The sequence below is a fragment of the Ovis canadensis genome, chromosome 4, assembly GCF_042477335.2.
Source record: "Ovis canadensis isolate MfBH-ARS-UI-01 breed Bighorn chromosome 4, ARS-UI_OviCan_v2, whole genome shotgun sequence".
Taxonomy (NCBI): Eukaryota; Metazoa; Chordata; class Mammalia; order Artiodactyla; family Bovidae; genus Ovis; species Ovis canadensis.
This window is the reverse complement of record NC_091248.1, coordinates 78,463,236-78,490,739: the sequence shown is the minus strand read 5'-3', so window position 1 is coordinate 78,490,739 and position 27,504 is coordinate 78,463,236. Positions and strand designations below refer to the sequence as shown.

At 35.8% G+C, this 27,504-nt stretch overlaps 1 protein-coding gene across 4 annotated transcripts in view; it reads left to right on the top strand.

The window, feature by feature from the left end:
* The window catches only part of BBS9 (Bardet-Biedl syndrome 9), a 471,120-nt gene that overhangs the window by 129,752 nt on the left and 313,864 nt on the right, over positions 1-27,504 (top strand). For all 4 annotated transcript variants that reach the window (XR_011256695.1, XM_069588065.1, XM_069588067.1 and 1 more), the window contains 2 exons: positions 5,053-5,236; positions 5,906-6,035. Coding sequence is in view for 3 of the 4 variants with exons in the window: in XM_069588065.1 (XP_069444166.1) it covers positions 5,053-5,236; positions 5,906-6,035 (314 nt within the window). In the remaining variant the exon portion in view is untranslated. The remainder of the gene's footprint in view (positions 1-5,052; positions 5,237-5,905; positions 6,036-27,504) is intronic.

The window sequence follows — 27,504 nt, the reverse complement described above, 5'->3', positions numbered from 1 at the left end:
TTTCTTAAGGGAAATTTGCAAAGAGTGGCACTCCATCCCTAGTGAACTGAAAGTATTTAGTGGCTGGATCGCAGCCTATGGCCTCAGAAACTCTGCTTATCCACTCTGAATGAATTGTCATCTCTCGGAGTCAGAGACACATCAGCCTGAGTTACAAGTGCTGACAAATAATGCTAGAATGCAAGTCTGTTAAATTGTGATGAGAAATGTCACTACCTTAGGACTTGATGTTCATGTCTTTTTGTTCAGTGGAATCTTTCTGCATAGGTGAACTACACTTGAACTAAGTGATAATTGAATAATTTATGTTTTTTAAAATATTTTTTTATTTTTGACTGTGCTGGGTCTTCCTTGCTGTGCAGGCCTTCCTCTAGTTGCGGCGAGTGGGGGCTACTATTAGTTGCGGTGGGAGGGCTTCTCATTGTGGTGGCTTCTCTTGTTGTGGAGCCCGCGCTCTGGGATGCATGGGCTTCAGTAGCTGCATCACGTAGGCACAGTGTGAGCTCTAGAACATGGGCTCAATAGCTGTGGCACACCAACTTAGTTGCTCCGTGCTATGTGGGATCTTCCTGGTCCAGGGATCGAACCTGTGTCTCCTTCATTGATAAGTGGATTCTTTTATCACTGAACCACCAGGAAAGCCTGAATGATTTGTCTAAAAAAAAAGAAAAAATTTTTTTTTACTGTTGAATGATTTGGTGTGAAGCCTAATTGAGATGAAGATACTCTGATGCATAAATGTGCATAAATGCCTATATGCCCTGTGCTATCCCTCTATTCCAGATTCTTCTTATATACACACAGATGACATTTGCCTCTCTGACTAGTCCCATTTAGATTTCATACCTTCTTCAGATACTTTAATCCAAAAGTAGATAGATGAATACCTAAATCATTTTTTGAATGGCATGAAATTTATATGTATCTTTAATGTGACTTTTCGCATCTCTTCTTTGACCTTTTGTTTGTTGATTCTTGATTCTTGCTTCAAAGCCTAACTTTGAAGGTAATCTTACTTCCTCTTTGTCCAGATGCCTTTGTACATTCATCTCATTGTCATTGCTGTTTACAATATGTGCCTATCATCCAAAGCTTTTCAAAATAGTATATCTTTGCTCCTGTAGGCTTTCTTGATTTAGAAACATTAATAATTGACTGGGGACTGATTTTTTCATTATATGTCTATTTTACATTCATTCCTTCATTATTTTAAGAAACATTTATTAAACATTGACCATGTTCTGAGAGATGAAGATACCCTGGAGGAGCTCTTATGTATAGAGGAGCCTATCTATACTACTATAGTAGCTTGACAACTGCTCTATATTATTGATATTTTCAAAATTGTTTCTATATAGAAACATACTTATAGCAGTTTGACTGTAGGTTTTGTTGATTTTTAAATTTGATTTGAAAAGTAAATGCAACAGCTTTATTATGGAAAAATTTCAGTGGAGCCAGGCATCTTCTTTATGTGTATTCTTTTCAATAAGCCATGGGCCCTCCCCTTCCTGACAGGACCTTTATACAGGCAGCTCATTTTACATACGATATTCTTTCACCCTCTTCTCTGCCTGCCTTTTTTCCCTTTAGCTTTATTGAAGTATAATTTACAAATAAAATTATGTAAACTTGCTGTGTACTGTGAGATGTTTTGATATATGTATCAATTGCGAAATGATTGCCAGAACTAAGTAAATTAACACTTATTTGTCTCCTCATGTGTATATATATATGTGTGTGTGTATGTGTGTGTATGTATATGTGTATATATATTTGTGGTAGGATCATTAAGATCTCTCAGCAAATTTGGAGTATACAATACAGTATTATAACTATATGTATGTTAGATCTTCAGAACTAATTCATCCTGCATAACTGAAACTTTGTACCCCTTGACCAGTATATCCTCATGTCTCCCATATCCCGGTCCTGGAAGCCAAAATTCTACTCTCTGCTTCTATCATTTTGACTTTTTTAGATTCCACAGGTAAGTGAGGTCATACAGTATTCATTTTCTGAGCCTGACGTATTTCACTTAGCATAATGTCCTCCAGGTTCATCCATGTTATTGTAAATGGCAGGATTTTTTTCATTTTCAATTCAGTTCAGTCACTCAGTTGTGTCTGACTCTTTGTGACCCCATGGACCGCAGCACCCAGGTTTCCCTGTCCATCACCAACTCCTGGAGCTTGCTCAAACTCATGTCCATTCAGTCAGTGATGCCATCCAGCCATCTCTGTCACCCCCTTCTCCTCCTGCCTTCAATCTTTCCCAGCATCAGGGTCTTTTCAAATGAGTCAGTTCTTTGTGCCAGGTGGCCAAGGTACTGGAGCTTCAGCTGTCTATTTTACAGCATCAGCCCTTCCTGTATCATGTTTTCATAACCATTCATCCATCATTGGAAGTTAGGTTGATTTCATGTTTTGGCTATTGTGAATCATGCTACAATGAACATGAGATGGCAGATATCTCCTCAGTATTCCGTTTTCACTTCCTTTGGATACATACCCAGAAGTGGATTGTTGGGTCATATGGTAGTTCTATTTTTAATTTTTTGAGGAATCTCCATATTGTTTTCCATAGTAGATGTAATGTTTTATATTCCTACCAGCAGTATACAGGGTTTGCTTTTCTGCACATTCTCACCAACACTCATTATCTCTTTTCTTTTTGATAATAACCATTCTAAAAGATATAAGGTGATATCTCATTGCATTTCCCTGATGGTTAGTGTTGGTGAGCATTTTTAAATATATCTATTTGTCATTTGTATGTCTTATTTTGAGAAATAAGACGTTTAGGTCTTTTGCCCAGTTTTAAAGTGTTCTTTTTTTTTTTTTTTTGCTGTTGAGCTATCTGATATTAACTCCTTATTGGAAATATTTTCTCCCATTCCATAGATTGTCTTTTCACACTACCGATAGCTTCCTTTGCTGTGAAGAAGCTTTTTAATTTTTTGATAGAATAAAAGACTTTAAATTCTATAATGCTTTACAATTTTCAAAAGTTCCACATATATGATTTCATATAATCCCATAATAAGCTTTCTCTTTTTTCCCCTTGTAGAGCTTTTTTAGTTTGGTGAAATCCCCTTTGTCTATTTTAATGTCATTTGTACTTTTGAGGTCATGTCTGAAAAGTCATTGAGCTTTTCCCTGTTTCTTCTAATGATTTTACAGCTTTAGTTCTTATATTTAAATCTTTAATCTATTTTGAATTGGTTTTTGTATATAGTATGAGACAGGGGTTCATTTTCATTCCTCTGCATATGGATATCAAGTTTCCCAACACCATTTTTTGAAGATACTGCCCTATTCTGCATTGTATGTTCTTGGTACCATTGTTGAACTAGTTGACTGTAAATGCAGAGTTTTATTTCTCAGCTCCCTCTTCGGTTCCATTGGTCTAGATGTCTATTTTATTATGACAGTTCCATGCTGTTTTGATTAGAATAGTTTTGTAGTGTATTTTGAAGTCAGGTAGTATGATGCTTCCAGCTTTGTTCTTTTTGCTCAAGATTGTTTTGGCTATTTGCTGTCTTGTGGGTTCACATGAGCTTTGCACATTTTTTCTATTTCTGTGAAAAATGCCTTTGTAATTTTGATAGGGATTTGCATTTGTAGATCACTTTGAGTAGTATGGACATTTTAAGGATATTAATTCTTAAAATCCATGAATATGGCATATCTTTTTATTTTTACTCTTCAATTTATTTTGTCAATGTTTTATAGTTTTCAACATACAGATCTTCACCTCCTTGATTATACTTATATGAGTGTTTGAATTGCTGAATAGTTAATATCACATGGTTCAGTTCAGCTCAGTTAAGTTGCTCAGTTGTATCAAACTCTTTGTGATCCCATGGACTGCAGCACGCCAGGCTTCCCTGTCCATCACCAACTCCCAGAGCTTACTCAAACTCATGTCCATAGAGTCAGTGATGCCATCCAACATCTTATCCTCTGTCGTCCCCTACTCCTCCTGCCTTCAGTCTTTCCCAGCATCAGCATTTTTTCCAATGAGTTGGCTCTTAGTGTCAGGTGGCCAAAGTAGTGGAGTTTCAGCTTCAACATCAGTCCTTCCAATGAATATTCAGGACCGATTTCCTTTAGGATGGACTGGTTGGATCTCCTTGCAGTCCAAGGGACTCTCAAGAGTCTTCTCTAACACCACAGTTCAAAAGCATCAATTCTTCAGGGCTCAGCTTTCTTTATAGTCCAACTCTCACATCTATACATGACTACTGGAAAAACTATTGCCTTGACCAGACGGACCTTGATGGGCAAAGTAATGTCTCTGCTTTTTAATATGCTGTCTAGGGTGGTCATAGCTTTTCTTCCAAGTAGCAAGCCTCTTTTAATTTCACGGCTGCAGTCACCATCTGCAGTGATTTTGGAGCCCCCCCAAATAATGTCTGTCACTGTTTCCATTGTTTTCCCATCTATTTGCCATGAAGCGATGGGACTAGATGCCATGATCTTAGTTTTCTGAATGTTGAGTTTTAAGCCAACTTTTTCACTCTCCTTTTTCACTTTCATCAACAGGCTCTTTAGTTCTTTGCTTTCTGCCATAAGGGTGGTGTCATCTGCATATCTGAGGTTATTGATATTTCTCCTGGCAATCTTGATTCCAGCTTGTGCTTCATCCAGCCCAGCATTTGACATGATGTACTCTGCATATAAGTTAAATAAGCAGAGTGACAATATACAGCCTTGATGTACTCCTTTCCTGATTTGGAACCAGTCTATTGTTCTTTGTCCACTTCTAACTGTTGCTTCTATCTGCATACAGATTTCTCAAGAGGCAGGTCAGGTGGTCTGGTATTCCCATCTCTTTAAGAATTTTCCACAGTTGTTATATCACATGGTAAAAGGGGCGAAAACTACTAGAATCTACAAAATATCAGAAATATGGTAATAGAAAAAAATGAATGAGGATTAATCTTTATGCCTGCTTTTTTGTAAAGCATTTCTTAATTGTATTAATATCAAAGTGAATGAAATGTTATATTTTTTAGCAATGCAATTGATCATAAGTTTTCCTTTGCAGGTAGATTGGACTCTAAATATTGGAGAGCAAGCCCTTGATATATGTATTGTGTCTTTCATTCAGTCAGCATCTTCTGTTTTTGTTCTTGGTGAGAGAAACTTTTTTTGCCTTAAGGATAATGGACAAATCCGATTTATGAAGAAACTTGATTATAGCCCAAGTTGTTTTCTCCCATATTGCTCAGGTGTGTAGAAAGATTTTCTTTTATCTTTTCCATATGTCGTTACTATGTTATATACACCAGAAAAAGCCCAAGTCACTTACATATATTTTAAAGAACTAGGAAAATAGTTTTATACTGAACATGTAATGGAAATTTTAGCTTTTAAAGTTTGAATAGAGGTTTGATATAAAGCACACATTTGGTTTTGTCAGTCATTTTACTTTGTACAAAATGACTTGTAGAATTGGCCTCAGGTATATAGTAATGCTTTCCAAGATGTGGTTATTCAAGATGCTTCCAAGAGAACATCAGACTCTTTTATAAGGAGAAATGAGCATAGTAACGACTCATAGACTAACTTATCTGTAGTGAATGTCTAGTAAATCAATAGCTTAAATATGTTAAATATATTAATCAAGTTCATCCTTTTTAGATAAAGTGCAAAAATGTTGGCCACTCTAGTTATAGTTTCTCTAGTTATATATATAGTTTTTATATGTTTATAAATGATTAAAAACTTTTTTGGTACTGGTACCTTGAAATTGAAAAATAATGTTTTATTATTTAAAATCTTTATGCAGTAAGTCAAGATGTTATAATTAATTTGTATCATCAATCCTCTAAAAGGAATGTAAAAACTGTTGAAAATGATTTTTGTCTTACTATTCTTTTTCTTTCTTCTATCCATAGTTTCTGAAGGAACAATAAATACTTTGATTGGAAACCATAATAATATGTTGCATATTTATCAAGATGTGACACTGAAATGGGCCACTCAACTTCCCCATGTTCCTGTAGCAGTAAGAGTGGGCTGTTTACAGTAAGTGGTTTAATTTAAAAAGAGTATCTGAAGGAATTCACTAGAAGTTTTATGAAACAGTGGCAAATGATTTTACTAAAAAATGGCAAGTGAAGTTGAATATCAACAATGAAGACAATTTAAAATATAAATTTTATTAGAAAGAAAGTGAAAGTGAATTCACTCAGTCATGTCCGACTCTTTGAGACCCCTTGGACTGTGAGCCCCCTTGGACTGTAGCCTACCATGCTCCTCCATCCATGGGATTTTCCAGGTAAGAGTACTGGAGTGGGTTGTCATTTCCTTCTCCAGAGGATCTTCCCAACCCAGGGATCAAACCCAGGTCTTCTGCATTGTAGGCAGACCCTTTACCATCTGAGCTACCAGGGAAGTCTTTATTAGAAAAGGAGAATATAAAAAAGCTTTAATTAGCACCTTTAATCATTTTATTTAGTATCTCTAGCAAGATATTCTTTATAAATTTAAGATTTCAAGAAAATAGTTTGCCTGATAGATAATTTTCTTTAAAATAGAAGAGGATTTCTTTAAGCATTTAATGCATCCCACTTAGAGATCACTTATTATTAGACTGTGAGGATGTTACACTTCAAGGCTTGTTTCAGAACTTACTGTGTCAAATGGTGCAGAATTGCTAATGATTATGTGTTTAAGAGAGTGTCGATTTTTTTTTTCAATTTTTAAAATTGGAGTATAATTGCTTTACAGTGTTGTGTTAGTTTCTGTTGTACAACGAAATGAACCAGCTATATGTCTACATATATATACCCTCCCTCCAGAGCCTCCCTTCCCCCACCCCCACCCCATCCCAACCCTCTAGGTCGTAACAGAGTGCTGAGTTAAGTTCATTTTTTAGTAAAGATCCTTGAAAAGAAAAAGCCATTGAGACATAAAGGGATGAACTTTAGTAATGGGAAGGAAATCTGGGTACATCCTGCTGCATGTAGGGGATGGGGTTAGACATTAGGGCAGCAGTTTCTCCTGATGGTGCCAGGAGGAAGCCAGACAGCTTAAGTTTTAAATGGGGGCCTTAGGCTTCCCTGGTGGCCCAGACGATAAAGCGTCTGCCTACAATGCAGGAGACCTGGGTTCGATCCCTGGTTTGGGAAGATCCTCTGGAGAAGGAAATGGCAACCCACTCCAGTATTCTTGCCTGAGAAATCCCATAGACAGAGGAACCCGGTGGGCTACAGTCCATGGGGTCGCAAAGAGCTGGACAGACCGAGCAACTTCACTTTCACTTTTTTGCATTTAAAATGAAAGACAAAATTCGTGTCTTAACATGAACTCTACAAAATCTATCAAAAATAGCAATAGCTTGTCAGTATATGAGGCAAGATCTTGACAAACTCTTTAGCATCTCAGATTATGTTTAGAATTAAAAATCTCGATAAATGTATAAAAACCAACTTTCTGTAAAGCTTCATGGATTCCCAGATCTATTCACTTATTCTGCTTATTTAGATAATTTTATTGACTGTTTAAAAACCATATGGAGAATTTGTCAGTAATGCTCACAGTATTTGATCAGTGTGACTAATCCCCCCAGTTTAAGAGGCTGAATGTAGAATATTACTGTGGAGGCTCTATGAAAGTCCTTTATATTTATATTAATGGTTAATCTGAAGCTTACCTATTGGAAAAATGAAAACAATGTTTTGAAAACATTGAATATTTTAAAAAGAAATTGCTTCTTATATTTTATGAGAAAATGCTGTGCACTTAACACAAATTACAGTTCTTTTCTGTCTGAAGAAAAATTTAAGATCTTGAGGTTAGGTTTTTCAGTCTACCAGATGGTCTTTTAAGTTCAACCAAACACTCAGATTCACCAGACATTTTATATCAGTTTTACTTACAAGGATTTAGAGCAGGAAAAATATCTTGCCAGCAGGGCAGTATCAAGTATTTCTCTTCTGGGAGAGTAATTCTTGCAGCAGTTCATGTATCCACTCAAGAGCTGTTCTGTTTGGCCCCCCAAGTGACAGCTCAGGTGCAAGAACACAGATTCACACTGGTGGGTGTGTGATCCGTCCTGGCTTAGAGTCTCAATGCCCCTAGGAGCCAGTATCTTTAAATACTACAAACTCACTGTGGTTTTTGTGTGTATGTGGACCATGGGAGAGTAATGGGTAGAAAGATCTTATAGAGATAACATCTTTAGCTGAAATACTTACATTACACTTGTAACTTGTATTTACAAGGGATGTGCGCCTATTTTAAGATTTACCATACTCATACAGAAACTCAGAGATTTGGTTTCTCCATGGATACTTATGGTTAATTTATAGTTTCTGGTCCAGTTGCAACTTATAAGTCAAGAGTCATATAATAACTGAAAATATCTTGAGGGAGGAATCAAATTTCTATATATTCAAAATTTGTCTGTCAGACCTAAATTTAGGTGTTTGTAAGTGAAACTTCCTGTTTCTCATAGCTTTTTAAAGATCATAATTATAAATAATTAAGTGCAGCTATTACTATTCATGATTTCCAGTTAATATATAGTAATAATTTCTAATTCATTAGAAGATTTTTCTTACATTTATGCACTTTAATGTAAAAGTATAGGATTAGACTGTTTGAAAGAATTTCATTGTAATTTTTACAAAGTTAAAAAAATTGTTACTGACTTAACTATAGCATATCTGTATTTAGAAGTTATGATTTGAAGCTAGAACACTTAAATAACTTTGTTCCTGCTTTTTATTACCTTGAGGGTTAAACTTTTTTAGGAGAAGCTTCCTTGGCTGAATGTGTTTATTTGTAAAGGAAATTGCTGCTATTTTAATATGTTTCTTTTCAATGAATAAGAAATATTGGATTTGGATCAGGTTGGTGCAATTATATGTAATAACAGCATTTTCTTCAGAAACTACGATGCTTTATTTCCTCCCACTCCCTTCTACTTGGCAGTCTTAGTCCTCTCTACCTTGTTTATTATAAACCAACTTTGAATCTGTCTGGGTTTCCTACTTTCTTTTCAGGATAAATGGCACTCTTGATTAGAGTTTTTTAGTCTAATTCTTTTAATTTTTGTCTGTTATACTCTAGGAATGTGAAACAAATATAGTGTACAGAATCAGAAGAGCCCGAATGTGATAATGTTCTTTAAATTCTTAGCTGTCACTGTTTTCCTCTCATTGCATGAAGTAGCTGTGGATGTCTGGCCGAGTATCTTACCTCTGCTATGGTCAGTTTCCCAAATGGCAAATAAAGATCATTGTTTATCGGTAACGTTATTCTCTCCGGAGATATGAAATATATCTAAAAGTGGAAGTCTATTTGAATGGACATTCAAAGTGATGGGAGTCTTTCCAGACTTCAACTGGCAGCCATAGCCATTGTGCTTTAAAATCTTGTTACAACTCATTTTGTAGTATAAACAATTTGGTCTAGTACTATGTTTTTCTTCCTAGACTGTATTTCATTATAGTAACTTTTTATAGCTATCAGTATTTAATGTTTTATTCTTTAGCCTTCATTGATATAGTATTATTAACCAGAATGTTTTTCCCATTTCTTTTCTGGATTTTCAGATTTCTTCTTTGAGTCCTAACAAGTCACACACATAAACCTTTCCATCCTACCCTGATCTCCTCCTTTGAATTTCTGAAATATTCATAGTGTGTTGGTGACTCCTCTTTGCTTTTCCTCACTCCTTAATTTGATCATACACTGTTTTAATATAGGGACTTGTTCTGCTTTTGCATATCACATTGAATAATCAGTCAGAAAACTGAACATATGGTATATGCTTGGTAGATACATAAAAGTCATTGTAGTTTGTGTATGTCAGGGTAAGGGGTGGCTAGAAAGACCTTATGGGGTTTTTCATTTAAAACCCCTTTTAAATATGAAAAAAATTGAGACTCATAGATAGGATATTATTTTCTTTGAAGACATTTATTAGAGATTTTAAATTTCAAAAGAGACTTTTTCTTTCATTTTTTAGTCCAACATTTGCAGTTAATTTGTCTCCCCCCGCCTTTGTGGTTTGTAGAAAGAATGTTGGCTTATATATACACTTTTTGCTATATTTTTAATGATTCCCTTTGTGGCTTAATATTCCACATAATATTTGTAAATATTCATGGAAGTAGGATGGAACATATATTGTGACTTTCAGAGCCTGTGCAATCTTATTGATATTTTCCTCTATTAATCTGTTTTAGCTCAGGAGTGGAATGTTTGCCTTATATTACTATATTTTTCCGTCAATTTTTTGTTGACTATCTAAATATTTTTGACATATATTGTAGTTTTATGTATTCAGCTTATGTTTGTGATATTTATTTTATTTTTTGGTTAGTTTAAAACATTTTGCCCATATAAAGTGATCTTTTTCGGTGTATGTGCTTTCATTAAAAATTTTTTTTGTTGTTTTGTTTTGTTTGCTTTGAGTTCACTTTGTTATTACTGGCATACTATTGTCTATGGTTTTTTAACTTGTAACTTTATTTCAGGTGTAACTCTTATAAACAGAATTTGATTGGATTTTTCAAGCCATTTCAAAGGCTGTTGCCTTTTAGTCCATTTGCTACATTTGATGTATTTTGTCATTTTTCATTTTCTGTGATATTCTCTGTTTTCTTTGGTTTCCATTTCTTGTATGTGAGTTGTGATTTCTTTGCACTTGGATTCTTCCATGTATTAGATATTATATACACATACATATCTCTTTATTTTTATCAGTTATAAATTATTATTGTAAGTTATTCTAACTAATGGTTTTTCAAGAAAGTTTTAAAGTTTTCATTTTTTATTTAGACAATATAATGATTTTAATATATTTTTTCTATGTCTGTTAAAGATTGTGAATCTTTTTATTTCATGAATTATAGTTTTTTTGACTTTTTAATTTTGCTTCATCTCTCAACAGGATGATTTAATGTTCCCCAAAATGGTAGAAGGTGTTATATTGTATGGTAAAAAATTTTCATCGCATTTCCCCTCATACTTTATTGATGTTGCTCCTTTAATTTTTAAAAAATAACTTTTGTGAAAAAAATAACTGTGATTTTTGCAAAAAGTATAGAACTGTGTGCACTATTTAAGACTCAAACATTATCCGGAATTCCCTGGCAGTCCAGTGGTTAGGACTTAGCACTTTCACTGTCGTGGGCCTGGATTTGATCTGGGAACTGAGATCCTTCAAGGCATGCAATGTGACCCCCAAAAAAACCAAACAAAACAAAACACTAAAACCCCAAACAAACAAACAACAGAAAGAGAGAGATAAAACTTAAGCATTATTGAAAGGTACAAGTAAGAATACCAAAAATAAAACTAACAGCTGTTCCACCAAAGTTGTTCCAATCTTACTATCGGGAATTAACATTTGTTAGCACCTATTAAACATCAAGCCTGGTATTTTTGTCTAAGTGTTAGTAACTCAGTCGTGTCTGACTCTTGTGTCCAGTTCTTTGTGACCCCATGGAATGTAGCCCACCAGGTTTCTCTGTCTATGGAATTCTCCAGGCAAGAATACTGGAGGGGGTTGCTATCCCCTTTTCCAGGGTATCTTCCTGACCCAGTGATCAAACCTGGGTCTCCTACACTGCAGGCAGATTCTTTACTGTTGAGTCACCATCTTTGTCTACAGATTTACCAATTAGACATAGAGTAAAATTCACAAACCAGAATCATGGGTTTTTATATTTAAATTTGTATCCTAATAGAAAAAAGAAATAGATAAAATGGAAGGAATAAATGAATTTTACATAAATATTTGTTCACAACAATATATTTCAGTTTCTAAAAGAACTCCCCCTGAAGGATAGAAAAAAAAGTAAAAAATTGATATTTCAATTTTTTAAAGTGGTATTTCCACTTTTGGCAGTGCCCACTGACACTTGTTAGAAAAAAATAAAAGCAACATATTTCTTCTTTCTTCTTCCTCTCTTCTTATTGAATTCTGACAGTGTTGGTAACTTACTATTATTTATTTTGTCAAAGTTTAAAACATTCACATGCATTTTAATAATCACTGTTTTTAGTCTTTTCATCCTATCCACTCAGAGCTTACCACCAATTCTTATACTGTTCCTGAATTATCTTGATTTACTTCTTGGATAGTTGAATTTAATCACCCAGTAGATTTGAGGAAAGCCTTATACGTCTTCTTGCATTCTTGAGAATTGTTTATTGCTTTTATGCTTGAAGGTTATCTTAGTTTCTTTCAGAATTTTGGGCTTTCCATTTGGTGTCGACAGTTACTGGGGTAAAGTGTGAGGCTGGCTGAAATTTTTTAAAAAGCTTCTTATTGACTGAGTTATTTTATTCTTCCTGGATGCCCATATCCGACTTATTTTTAAATCCTTAAAAGACGGTAAATTCACTAGCAATTATCTTCAGTCAATTTATTTTGTATGTGTCACTTTGTTCCAGAACAAGGTAAGATTCGACAGATTTAAGTTTTTATTAATTTCTGAAAAATGTTCTCCATAATACCTTTGAGTATCAGTTTTCTTAATCAATATCATTATTATAAATTATTAACCTTACATTGTCTTCCAAATCTGGCATCGTCTCATTAGTTGTCCTTTTTGCTCTTTTGATTTGTATGCTTTTTATCCATTTCTCTTTACCTTGTTTGTTTTTAGTTTATTCTGTTTTTCCTTGTTATTGCTGCTAATGTGGTTTTCATCCCTCCAGCTTGTGTTCATACTTTTCAAACAAAGAAAAAATTATGTTTCTTTCATTTCATTAATACAGTGGTAGCTTGTATGGTTTGTTTTTTCATTTTCCTGGGAAGTTCTTCTTGCTATGGATATTTTCTGCTTATGTTCCAGTCTCCCTCCTCTCTGTCTCTTTTTACTTTATTTGCAGTTGGCTCATCTAGTAGAATCTGCCTGCAATTCAGGAGACACAGGAGACGCAGGTTCGATCCCTGGGTCAGAAAGATCCCCTGGAGGAGGAAATGGCAACCCACTCCAGCATGCCTGAAAAACTGAAAAAGTGGAGCCTGGTAGGCTGCAGTCCAAAGGGTCACAGAAAATTGGACATGACTGAGTAGTGCTTAATATAAAAACCGCAGATGTCCTCTATTCATTACTTTGCAATTATTGCTCATTTTTAAAACGATGACAGCATTTACTTAAGAATTTTGGGCAAGTGTTAGGAGAAAGGAATGAACTCAGACCACCTGAGTCTTTTACCTTCTCATTGTGTTTATTTCCTCCTTGGCCCTGGTGGTCCATCTCCCTCAGTTTTCAGGGTTTAAGAGGTGGATGAGTCTAACAGAGGTCCCCCTGTATCTCCAGTAACAGGCCCTTGGTGTTAAAAAATCGGTGGCTGTTGCTTGTTCTCTTACCTTCAGTGGTTAGGAAGGCAGCTGACTGATATGTGCATCTTATACTTCTACTGTGCTTTCTTTTTTAAACATTTTTGATTGAAATATAGTTGATTTACAATATTGTGTCAGTGTCAGGTGTATGGCAGTGATTCAGTTATATATATCTCTATATACTATTTATACACTATTTTTGAGATTCTTTTCTATTCTAAGTTCTTACAGTCTATTGAGTACAGTTCAAAGATTGCAGTATATAATAGGTCTTTCTTATCATATGTAGTTTTCTGCGTTCTAGTTCCTGAATCCCACCCGTGCCCTTAGATCTCTTTGTATTAGTTTAGAACCTGACTCTGTATCCCTCTATACTTGAGGTCTAATGAATATGTGTCGGCTCTTGGCATCCTATCCTATTATTTTTGTTGTTCAGTTGCCAAGTTGTGTCCCAGTCTCTGTGACCCCATGGACTGCAGCACTCCAGGCTTCCCTGTCTTTCATTATTTCCCAGAGTTTGCTTAAACTTACGTCCATTGAGTCAGTGGTGCCATCCATCTCATCCTCTGCCACCTTCTTTTCCTCCGTTCCTCAATCTTCCCCAGCATCAGGGTCTTTTCTAGTGAGTTGGCTCTTGGCATCAGGTGGTCAAAGTATTGGAGCTTCAGCTTCCACATCAGTCCTTCCAATGAATATTCAGGCGTGATTTCCTTTAGGATTGACTGCTTTGATCTCTTTGCAGTCCCAGGGACTCTCAGGAGTCTTCTCTAGCACCACAATTTGAAAGCATTAATTCTTTGGTACTTAGCCTTCTTTATGGTCCAACTATCACATCTGTACATGACTACTGGAAAAAACCATGGCTTTGTCTATATGGACCATTGTCAGCATGGTGATGTCTCTGCTTTTTAATATGCTGTTTAGGTTTGTCGCTGAGTCGGACACGACTGAAGCGACTTAGCAGCAGCAGCAGGTTTGTCATAGCTTTCCTTCCAAGGAACAAATCCTATTATGGTCTGCAATTTAAAATGTTCAGCCCAAATAAAATAGATGAACAGCCAGAACCTACAGTATAGCACAGGTTCAGTTTAGTTCAGTTCAGTCGCTCAGTTGTGTCCGACTCTTTGTGACCCCATGGACTGCAGCACGCCAGGCCTCCATCACCAACTCCCAGAGCTTTCTCACACTTAAGTTCATTGAGTCGGTGATGCCATCCAACAATCTATTCAATAGCTTGTAATAATGTATTATGGAAAAGAATCTGAAAAAGAATAGACATTTGTATAGGTATTACTAGATCACTTTGCTATATACCTGGAAATTGTGTCAACTATACTTCAATAAATAAGATATTTGTCCTCAACATTTGTTGATTATGATTGTAGCGATTTTCTTGCTCAATTTCCCCTCCCCTCCTTTTTTTAATGGGGTCACTGGTTGTTATTGTCATACTTTCTACTGTTTTTGATAAGTTTTGGGGAGTTTTGCTGTCCGTCTTTGGCTGGAAGTCATTTTTTAAAAAATCAGTTGATGTTTATAGTTGCTGGGGAGAGAATTATGGAAAACTTGATTTTTGTTCTGTTGTAAGTAGCTAATTCTTTGTGTCTGCTTGCTTGAAGAATGTTTTTCATTTATTTTTTAGTAAGTGCCACATTTGTCACTATATACTTATGTTATACCATTTTCTTTTGATTTAGTTGGGAATGTGGTGGATTTAATTGTTTTAGACTATTTCTTTGATTGCTGAAGAAAGCTTCCTTCTATTGTGTGTTCTGATTATTCATTCAGTTTTATTTGATATAGTTCATACTTCAGGGATATAAATGTCTTTTATTTGACTATTTATTTTCTGTTTCTTATATCAGCTATGTTCTTCCTCATAATTTTTATTTTGTCATTTTTCTTCCTATTTTCTGGGAGATTGTCTGAATTTTGTGCTGTGTATCAATGCTTCCACAGCACTGGTTTTACTCTTTTTAATGTCTGCTACTAAAGATTTTTTTAAGTCTGCTGAAGTGCTATCTTCCTCCCTTCTGACATGCCACCCACCTCCTGCATTGCTAACGTTACTAACCCGTGTAGTGCCTGGCAGGCTACAACTCCCATGATGGACTTGTACCTGGAGGGCTTCCCAGGTGGCTCAGTAGAAAGAACCCCCCTGTCAGTGCAGGAGATGCAATCCCTGGAGAAGGGAATGGCAACCCATTCCAGTATTCTTGCCTGGGAAATACCATGGACAGGGCAGCCTGGTGGGCTACAGTCTTTGGGGTCTCAAAGAGTTAGACATGACAGAGTAACAAGCATGCACACACTTGTACTGGGTCTGTCTTACTTTGAAACATGTGAGTGTTTATTTTGGGGTTCTATTGCTGAGCATATAGTATGCTACTATCAATTTCTATCCTTTACTTGTTTTATAGAAATTGTTACCTCTGTCTAGATGTAGTGCAGAGAGGCCAAGGGCAGTGGCAGAAGTGGGAAAGGTTCCGATGGGATAAAGTACCTTGCTTCCATAATGCGTCAAGTTTGAGGAGTACAAGATGTCAACCAAGTTTTATGGAACCTGGGTTTCTGAACTAGATTAGGGTAGCTATTGGGCTTCCCTGGTGGCTCAGAGGTTAAAGCGTCTGCCTCCAATGTGGGAGACCCGGGTTCGATCCCTGGGTTGGGAAGATTCCCTGGAGAAGGAAATGGTAACCCACTCCAGTATTCTTGCCTGGAGAATCCCATGGACAGAAAAGCCTGGTAGGCTACAGTCCATGGGGTCGCAAAGAGTTGGACACGACTGAGCGACTTCACTTCACTTCACTTTGAAGGAAGAAGGATAAAACATCCTCCTACCTTTGTTCAGCTGATCTCTGTGAAATGAAGCTGGGGTACAGCATAAGCTAAAGCTGTGCTTTTGGCTTTGTCTACTTGATAATTAGTTTAAATTTCTTTTAGGTTCTGAATTTACAATTTTCAGTATTGTTTTCTGTATTTTCTTCTCCATTTCTTCCTTTTCCCAATGATTCTGTGTCTTTGTGTTTCTTTCAGTTCTTGTATGGCTCTTTTAGTTAGCTATTGGAGCAGTTGCTTAGGACTGTTGCAATATTGAATTAAACATTTCAGAGGAGCCTTAGAGTCATATTATTAAGTTGCAGGAAAAAAAAAATCTAGTTGGAAATTAGATTTGAATAGTACTGAATTTAGGTGTGTGTTTGTTTTTTTTTGAGGAATTGGCATTTTTTTTTTCCAGTTCTGACTACCATTTACTTTTTAAAAATAATTTCTGTTCAAGCTAGAGACTGAGCAGTATAATGAGATTTTTGGGAAAAAATTTTAAAATGGGAACCTTTTAAGAAAGATATAGTCCTTGAAAGGTGGCTGAGCTCTTAATTTTACACAGAATATATCACTGACTTTAGTAATTGGTTATCTCACTCTCCTTTCTGACTCTTTCATATTTGGTTTTATTTCCTGCAGTGCTCATTATAGCTAAATTCTAGATCAACGGAAGGGAATTTGAATACCCTTGTAAAATTTAACATAGTGGGTTTTGTGATTGATTAATTTGATTGTTTTCCTAACCTTCCATTTTCCTCACTGTAAGTCAGAATGTATATTCTTTTGGTGACTGAAAAAATTTTTTATTTGATTAAAATTGGTGTTTTTGTTACTGTAATTAAATTAAGTTTAACTTAGCTCATTTTACTGTGATGAAGCTTACTGATTTTCAGTGTTTTCATTATTATTTTATCCTGAAAAGTCTAGTTCCTTCCTCTGTTTTTTATTTGCTTGTTTAATTTTTGTTTTGTTTTGTCTTTTCACTTTATTTGAGAAGTAAAAAATATCTTTTCTGTGTTAATAGTGATAAATCAGCTTTAAAGAAACCCATTGTGACTTGAGTGGCATAAGCTTATAATTTGGTTGCGAACCAGAAATATTAATATTATATAGCATATTATGTTATAAATAGAGCAAGAGAAAAGAGAAGTTTCAATATGGGACCTGATGGACCTGCCAGGTGTCTTCCCAGGTAGCTCAGTGGTAAAGAATTCATCGTACAATGCAGGAGACGCAGATTTCATCCCTGGGTGGGGAAGATCCCCTGGAGAAGGAAATGGCAACTCATTCCAGTATTCTTGCCTGGAGAATCCTGTGAACAGAGGAGCCTGGTGGGCTACCACCCATGGAGTTGAAAAGAGTAGACACGACTTAGCGACGGAGCATGCATGGGCCTGCTATGCTGTGCTGAGTTGCTCAGTCGTGTCCTACTCTTTGCGACTCCATGGGCTGTAGCCCCCGAGCCCACCAGGCTCTTCTGTTCACGAGATTTCCCAGGCAAGAATACTGGAGTGGGTTGCCATTTCCTTCTCCAGGGGATCTTCCCCACCCAGGGATAGAACCTGCATTTCCTGCATTGTAGGGTGAATTCTTTATCACTGAGCTACCTGGGAATCCCAAGTGTAACACAATTGATTATAACTGAATATAAGAAGATATGGTGGAAGGAAGAGAAGAGAGAACAGAATTTATCATATTTGGTATTTTTTTTTTTGCTGCTTATGGTTGATACCTCAGTAACCATGATGTGGACAAATTATGTCAATTCTATTGAAGCATTTTGGGGGTAAAGTGAATTGCATTACTTTCGATGGTCATCATTACTTGTATGCATATACAGTATTTCCATTGTGTATGGTCGAGGTCTTTAACGAGGTGATTTCTAGGTTTTATATTGGAGTTTATGTCAGTTGAATAAGAATTGTGCTTGTGAAGTCCTTATAGTCATGTAGCTAAACCATGATTGACCTATGACCTGTCATTTTTTATGTTGCCTTATAACTGTAGTATTGCTCCTTCGATAAGTATTTCATTCACATTGAAGCGACTTGCAGTAATCATGTAAGTAAATTAAAAAGTCATATATTTATTGTTATTTATCACTTGGGGTTATAATCCTCAGAAAAACTTTTCTTATGAAAGTTAGAAATCTTCCATTTGTGGCCTCATGTTTTCATTATCATTCAATTTTTTTTATGTAGTAATGTAAAACACAGCATCTTCCTTTCTCATGAAAAGTTTAATAGCAATTACAGTTGCAGATTGTTTGACTTTGGTACATTCCATAGTAGGTCTGTCTAATTTGCCTTCCAGAGGCTTTAGAAACACTGTACAGCCAAGGTAAGGAGTTGCACTGAGAATGCCAGTTAGGTTTATTCTTTTCTGTTTTATAAATTAAATGTTTTAATGGTAGAATTCCTCTTATTATTATGTATTTCCACTGAAAAGTTTTTTGGACATACTATCATAGAGGCTGTGAACTTCTCTTAAAAAGAAGCACTCAAGGAAAATGATCTATGTGGAAGAGCTTTGTGTTTAGTTTTTGATTTCTATCCTATACTGATATGAGAGTTAGTTTCATAGTGGATGAGGGGGCTGGCAGAGGGGTCAGTTGTGCAGTAGCGTGGTAGCAGCAGGAAAGTGTTATGCCTTTCACTTGTTAGGGTAAGTTTTATCTTTCATTAAACGCATAGCTTCGTGACACTTTGGTCTTGGAGATCATTTGTATTAGTTGGTGACTTTGCTTTTATCTTTCTGGAAAATACATAATTTTATGTTTTCTCTCCTCACTTCAAATACTCTGGTTTCAAATATAAGATGAGGTTTTAAACTTGTTTCTAAATTATTAAAAATTATTTGTTTTTCCTAGAGGAAAATAGTCCCAGAGGAAAATAAGTTACTTCCTGGAGAATATTAAAGGGAAAGAAAGTGATTTTTGGGGGTATATTAGTTTATGTGCTGCTGCTAAGAACTTTGGAACTTTTAGGACTTAGTTCTTTTAAGTTTTTAACCAGTACATGGTCTATATTTCTGTACTAGCATTGGAGTGCGTATCTGGGATATTGCCACGATGAAAAAAAGTATTTGTAAATATATAAATCTTAACTGTATAAGCTAAAATTCGATGCCTTGAGATTAGAATCAGTTGTTATCTGAAAGAATACATCAATGCTTATTTATTTCCTGTTGTATACTGGCATCATAGCATCATTAGGATCTTAAATTCTAAAGAGAACTACAGATATTGTGGGGAGGGAGGTGGGAGGGGGGTTCACGTTTGGGATCGCATGTACACCCGTGGTGGATTCATGTCAATGTATGGCAAAACCAATACAGTATTGTAAAGTAAAATAAAGTAAAAAAAAATAAAGAGAACTACATTAGTAACTCATTTGAAACTTATAAAATGTTTAATAGTTTAGAAGTCTTCACTAACTCCCTACATCTTTAAAATACTGATTGGGAAGAGTCATGTTGCATTATTTCATCTCAAGATACTAGAAATTACAGAAAAAAATGGGGCTGAAAAAATAATACAGTCGGGTAATCATGTTATCATTTAAGTCCTCCATATAATTTTAAGTTGGAACTGGTAAGTAAATGAAATCTCGCCTGCAAAAGTAGGGCTTTAACTCTCAATTATCTGGCTTTCATGACCCATGCAATCTGTCACTGAATAGAGTGTTACCATATATTCTACAATTGGGGATCTGTAGTCACTGGTTTTGAAGAAGGCGATGGCACCCCACTCCAGTATTCTTGCCTGGAAAATCCCATGGATGGAGGAGCCTGGTAGGCTGCAGTCCATGGGTCGGTAAGAGTCAGACACGACTGAGCAACTTCACTTTCACTTTTCACTTTCCTGCATTGGAGAAGGAAATGGCAACCCACTCCAGTGTTCTTGCCTGGAGAATCCCAGGGATGGGGGAGCCTGGTGGGCTGCCATCTCTGGGGTCACACAGAGTAGGACACAATTGAAGTGGCTTAGCAGTATTCACTGGTTTTCCTGCCTGTAGATAGAGAAAGTCTACTAACTTTGGTTCACTGAAATACAGTTTACTATTTAAAATAGGTGTAAAACCTGTTTTATTGATATACTGCGAAAGAAAGATTCAGGTGTTGATATAATTTGTTGTAAGATTTAAAACCATATAGAGAAAACTGTACTAATTAAATGTTAAAGTGTTTTGCTTTAATTAAGTAGAAGATGACAGGTGCCATCATTGAACATTAATTCATTAATGGAGAACCTATGTTCTAATTAGAGCTTGTGTTTAAATCTTGATAAGCCTTGGCTATGTGAAAACTTTGCTTAGTGCAGAAAGAAAGATTTATTGTACAGTTTCCCTCTTGTAGTTTATCAGAAAGTCACCTTAAATTTTCAAATGTTTTTAGAGTGAGAGTATTTTAATGTTTGTAGAAAGTATATATGATATATTGTGAAGATGTTTTAGAGCATACGTTGATCGTCCAACTGTTAATGTGTTCTTTTACTGTAACACTGTTCCAAGAGTCCATATGAGAATAATAGCTGATATTTATTTCACTTTGGAGAAGGAAATGGCAAACCACTCCAGTATTCTTGCCTGGAGAATTCCATGGACCAAGGAGCCAGGTGGGTTACAGTCCATGGGGTCACAAAGAGTCAGACATGACTGAGTGACTAACTTGCGCTTGCACTTGCATTTCGCTTTCTGTGGACCAGGAGGTGGTCTAAATATTTTATACATAGTAATTTATTTAATTCTTCTAAGAATTGTTATTGTTACTAATATTATTACTATTTCTAGTTTATAAAACTGAAGCATGGAAAGATCAATCATATGCTGAGTTCATAATCAAACATATAAACAACTAATTATAGCATGTATGGGTTAATGCTGCTAAGTCACTTCAGTCGTGTCCGACTTTGTGTGACCCCATAGATGGCAGCCCACCAGGCTCCTCTGTCGCTGGGATTCTCCAGGCAAGGATACTGGAGTGAGTTGCCATTTCCTTCCCCAATATGAGTTAATGTTCTAACATTAATAGAAAAGCAGAAAGTGCTAGGGTCCTTTAGAGTATGTAGTCTACCTTGCTACTAGAAGTCCGAACTCTTTTTGTTTCTACTAAAATCTCTCATGTGTTTCTTTTCTCCAAAACAATTGTTTCGCTTTCAGATTAGTGCTATCCGATATTCAGTGTATTGAAAGTATATTGTTTGAAATTAAAATGATAAACATTTGAAAAACCAGAAGGTACAAGCCTAAAACAAAAGTGATTACTTTTGAACTGTGGGACTGAAGGGTGGAAGAATTGGGATATGTTTTTGAAACAGCTTTTTGAAAGCCTCAGGTATTCTAAAAATCCGCTTCAGTCTTTGGAAAAATAATGTTGCTGCCAAGGCTCTTTCATTTAAACCAGAATAGTTTGGATATAAACATGATATTTTTGAATGAATAAAAAATGAAAGGTAAATTATTAAGTGTTTTAATTAAGAAGAACAATATTGTAGAAAATTGGACTTTTTGTCTTTTTATTTAAAAGTTATGGTTTGTAAATTAGAAATTAGTAGTTTTCAATGGTCAAGATACCATGGAAAAAATTCTACCTTCTATTTTTCATTCATATTTATTTCTAACAGCAAATTTCTCTCCTCTTTGTATCCGATCTTGTTACTTTCACATTTCAAATAAGTAGATACACTTCATATTAATTGAACACTTAAAAATTTTTCTTGAAAAGGAAGTTATTATGATTTGGACCATATAACAGTTCACCTTTAGCAATGAATTTTCTGTTAACATTGAACATTTAGGAGTATAAAGGATCTACATTTCCTTTCCTTTTAAAAAACTTTGTGTTGATGATGGAGAAAACATATATAACATCTGTCAAGATCTGTAGTTAAAAAAAAATTATCTACTTTGCAAAGCGTCAGCAATGCCCATACTGTGTGAATGCAGCATGGAACTGCTGTGTGAGTGATCAAGCAGTAGGAACAGTTTCTGTGGAAACAGCATTCAGAGTATTTAAAGTTTAGCATATATATGAAAAATTAAAACATAATCACTTTGGAAGTAATGGATGGGTGGAGATAAATAAGTTATCTTGCTGCTTTTTCAATTTCTTCAGGCTTCCAAACGGTAGGAAGAGCTTTGTTCTTCCATCCAGCCCATCCGTTGTTCTTTAGTATAACTGACATCACTACAACTACTGCAACCATTAAAGCATCACCATATAAAAATGTCAAAAATTAGAACTTATTGTGTAGTTTTGTGGAAAGAAGATTATAATAATCAAAGCTATAGTTTGTTGAAAGATATGCTGTTTATTCTTTGGTGCGTGCGGCATATCTGTATTATTAATAGAAGTGATAGAAGTAATGCCCAGGAATAGAAGTAATGCCCAGGAATGATGTGCTCTAAGATTAGAATGTGTGTGTATGTGTGCGCGTGTGCTCAGGCATTCTGTCATGTCTGCCTCTTTGTGACCCTATGGACTACAGCCCGCCAGGCTCCTCTGTTTGACAGTTTTCCAGACAAGAATCCTGGAGTGGATTGCCAGAATAGAGTTTCCTTATTTGAGTTGCGTGTATCTGTGCATGCTCAGTTGTGTCCAACTGTTTGTGACCTTATGGATTGTAGCCCTCTAGTCTCCTCTGTCCATGGGATTTCCCAGGCAAGAATATGGAAATAGGTTTGCCATTTCCTCCTCCAGGGGATCTTCCCGACCCAGGGATTGAACCTGTGTCTCCTGTGTCTCCTTGCATTGGCAGGCAGATTCTTTACCATTTCTTAACTTAGAATTAAGTATAGGGATTTCATTATATATCATTGAAATAAATTACTTTGTGAATAAGGGATATAATGTATGTGATTCACTAAACCTATTTCTTTTTCCCCCAGACTATTATGTTTTTGCCAGGAATAGCAAAATAAATTTCTCTTTAAATAACATAATATTATAAAATAATTTTTATTTATTGGTGTCTCCCCAGAGGCAGATCTCATTAATTTTATTGTTGTTTTTCTGGCATTTTTATCAATTTGTGTTTCCTAGAATATAATTCTTGTCTTTGTTACTTTTGCCCATTTTTATGTGCTATAATTTAAAAATACTTTAGAAAGTCAAGCAATAGTTATGTGTTGCTTTTTATTTTTTTAACTTTTTCTTATATATTGCTTTTAGGGAGACTCTGTTCTCTTTCTTGCATTATTCCCCATGAGTATGTATCTTTCTTCCAGCTTGTATATATTTTTAAAAAATTCATATTTATTTGAAAAAGTCTTCCAAGATTATGTTACATTTGAGCTCAGGAAATCCAGCTTTGACTAGAAGTATTCTTTACCATCAGCAATATGAAAATGAATTAATATAGTACTTTGAGTTTTGGCAAATCTCATCTTTAAGCAGTTTGAATCTCCCAACTAATACTCAAATATGTAGTGAAATTCACTAGTTCTTAGAAGCCCAGTGTCTACAATGTTTGGTTTTTTAAAAACAAGCTAAACTGAACAGCAGTATTAGGTGAAGTTCATTCAGAATGCCCTGTATCACAGAAACAAGTCATTTGTCTTCAGGTGTGAATTGTAATAGATCTTAGTTTCCCAATCTAGGCTCTTTTTGGGGTCAGGACTATGGTCCTATTATAAGTAGTCTTTGAAGACATTTTAGTTTCAAGTCTGGGGATACTACCTTCACCAGCTGAGATTTTTCTCTAGGAAGTTAGCTTATAGAATGAGCACCTCAGATTGTGACTGGTTGTTAGGGGTGAGGGGATGAAGAGATTCTGGTCAAATGGTACAAGGCTTCAGTTAAAAGATTAATAAGCTCTAGGGATCTAATATATAGCATGGTGACTGTAGTTAATAATACTGTGTTGTATACTTGAAATTTGCTGAGAACCTTAAGCAGTCTTAACACACACACACACACACACACACAAACACACACACAAACTGGCAACTATGTAAGGTGATGTATGTGTTAGTCTGATTGTGATAATCATGTCACAAAGTGTATGTATTTCAATCAAATCATCACATTGTATACTTTCAGTTCAGTTCAGTCGCTCAGTCGTGTCTGACTCTTTGGGACCCCATGAACTGCAGCACTCTAGGCCTCCCTGTCCATCACCAGCTCCCGGAGTTCACTCAGACTTAAGTCCATCGAGTCGGTGATACCATCCAGCCATCTCACCTTCGGTCATCCCCTTCTTCTCCTGCCCCCAATCCCTCCCAGCATCAGAGTCTTTTCCAATGAGTCAACTCTTTGCATGAAGTGGCCAAAGTACTGCAGTTTCAGCTTTAGCATCATTCCTTCCAAAGAAATCCCAGGGCTGATCTTTAGAATGGACTGGTTGGATCTCCTTGCAGTCCGAGGGACTCAAGAGTCTTCTCCAATACCACAGTTCAAAAACATCAATTCTTTGGTGCTCAGCTTTCTTCACAGTCCAACTCTCACATCTATACATGACCACAGGAAAAACCATAGCCTTGACTAGATGGACCTTAGTTGGCAAAGTAATGTCTCTGCTTTTTAATATGCTGTCTAGGGTGCTCATAACTTTCCTTCCAAGGAGTAAGCATCTTTTAATTTCATGGCTGCAGTCACCATCTGCAGTGATTTTGGAGCCCCCAAAATAAAGTCTGCCACTGTTTCCATTGTTTCCCCATCTATTTCCCATGGAGTGATGGGACCAGATGCCATGATCTTCATTTTCTGAATGCTGAGCTTTAAGTCAACTCTCTCATTCTCCTCTTTCACTTTCATCAACATGCTCGTCAGTTCCTCTTCACTTTCTGCCATAAGGGTGGTGTCATCTGCATATCTGAAGTTATTGATATTTTTCCTGGCAATCTTGCTTCCAGCTTGTGCTTCTTCCAGTCCAGTGTCTTTAAACATATACAATTTTATTTGTCAATTGTACCTCAATAAGGGGCCGCGAAGAGTTGGACACGACGGAGCGACTTCACTTTCACTTTCATGCATTGGAGAAGGAAATGACAGCCCACTCCAGTGTTCTTGCCTGGAGAATCCCAGGGACAGGGGAACCTGGTGGGCTACCATCTATGGAGTTGCACAGAGTCGGACACGACTAAAGCAACATAGCAGCAGCAGCAGCAAAGCTTAAAAAAAAAAGAATGAGCATTTTGTCTTTTCACGTAGGGACCACCCTGTTCAATTTCTTCAAGCCTGGAAGTGAGTTGGTATTCAATGAATGTTGGTTTAATGACTGAATGACTGACTGAGGGGATAAATGAAGAAATTGAAAACAAGTGACTCAGTTAGAAGGGTCAAAGTTACACTGCTTCAGAGCTTGAACACTTTGCCTGTGGGAAGTTTTAAAAGTGTTTAGTTTGGCTACTTAAAAAATTATTTTTGACCAATTAGTTGTAACCTACTAATGGCCTGAAAAAAGGATTTTCAATTTTGTGGAAATTTAATGTAGTCTCAGTAATCCTGTCTTCTCTTTTATGGATATGATTGGAATTTGTTTATGGAATATTTATTTGTTTGTTCAGGTCAAACATTAACCTTTTTATTCTGTCAGGCATAGATGAAAACCTCATGAAGAGTCTTAGATCCTTATTTCCTGAAGAGCATGATTGCAATTTGACTCCTTTATATGCATAGTTATTTATTATGCTAATGAGTATGCCTGTACTGTTATTTTAGGTTGTAGAAAAGAAATTTTAAAAGAATTATGTTTCTATTGGCACTGACTTCATGTCAGCAATCATGAGTTCAAGTATTTTATGTATAAGATATCTCATACCACTTCACAGAAAGTATATTTAATTATCTTCTAATGGATTATGTCAAAATTTCTTTGACTTATATAATTTGTATGGAAGTATTTTGTATTCTTATCAAGCTTATCCATATATATCAGGAATGCCACTTGAAATAATATGAGTGAAAATACAGTGGGTTATAGCAGCAATAATTTTTTGATAATCAGAAATTATTCTGATGCTCTTTGGGAGAAACCTCAAGTTTTTTTTCTTTATAAAAATCAACTTTATTGAGGTATAATTTACATGCAATTAAATTCACTCATTTTAAGTATTTGTGGAGTTTTTAACTTTTTCTTCCAGTTTTATAGAGCTATAATTGACGTAGAGCTCTATATAAGTTTAAGGTGTATAGCATAATGATTTGACTTATATCCATCATGAATTGATTATCACAATAAGTTTAGTGAATATTCATCATCTTATATACATTCAAAATGAAAGAAGTAGAAAATGTTTTTCCTTGTGATGAGAACTCTTAGGATTTACCATCTTAACAACTTTCATATGAAACATACAGCAGTGCTGATTATATTTGTCATGTTATACATTGCATCTGTAATATTTAGTTATCTAATAACAGGAAATTTGCACCTTTTGACGTTTTTTATACAGTGATGAAATAGACAAGCAAAGGACTCACAGGAGAAAGAAATCAATGTAGGTCAGAGTAAATTTCTACTTAGACAATGAACAATTCATACCTTATAATGCAGACTTCTATTGTTTCTATTGAAATATTGTTTCTTGAGGTCACATAATATCATCTAGAAGTAGTGTTAAGAAAATTTATAATAAAATTAACTGTCTTGTAGGATAGATGAGACTAAGTGCAGTGTATTATCTATGGTTTGTTTTCCATTTTCTCTTTTCTGTGTGTTGAAATAATATTGTATTCTACCTATGTCTGTAGACCACTGGGTCTTTGTGATTCATATACTTTTTAAAAAATATATAAATTTATTTATTTTAATTGGAGGTTAATTACTTTACAGTATTGTATTGGTTTTGCCATACATCAACATGAATCCGCCACAGGTATACATGTGTTTCCCATCCTGAACCCCCCTCTTTCTCCCTCCTCTCTCCCTTTACCATCCCTCTGGGTCGTCCCAGTGCACCAGCCCCAAGCATCCAGTATCATGCATCAAAGCTGGACTGGTGATTCGTTTCATATATGATATTATGCATGTTTCAATGCCATTCTCCCAAATCATCCCCCTCTCCCTCTCCCATAGAGTCCAAAAGAGTGTTCTATACATCTGTGTCTCTTTTGCTGTCTCTCATACAGGTTTATCATTACCATCTTTCTAAATTCCATATATATGCGTTAGTAAAATGGCAACCCACTCCAGTGTTCTTGCCTGGAGAATCCCAGGGATGGGGGAGCCTGGTGGGCTGCCGTCTCTGGGGTCACACAGAGTTGGACATGACTGAAGCGACTTAGCAGCAGCAGCATACTATATTGCTGTTTTTCTTTCTGGCTCACTTCACTCTGTATAATAGGCTCCAGTTTCATCGACCTCATTAGAACTGATTCAAATGTATTCTTTTTAATGGCTGAGTAATACTTCATTGT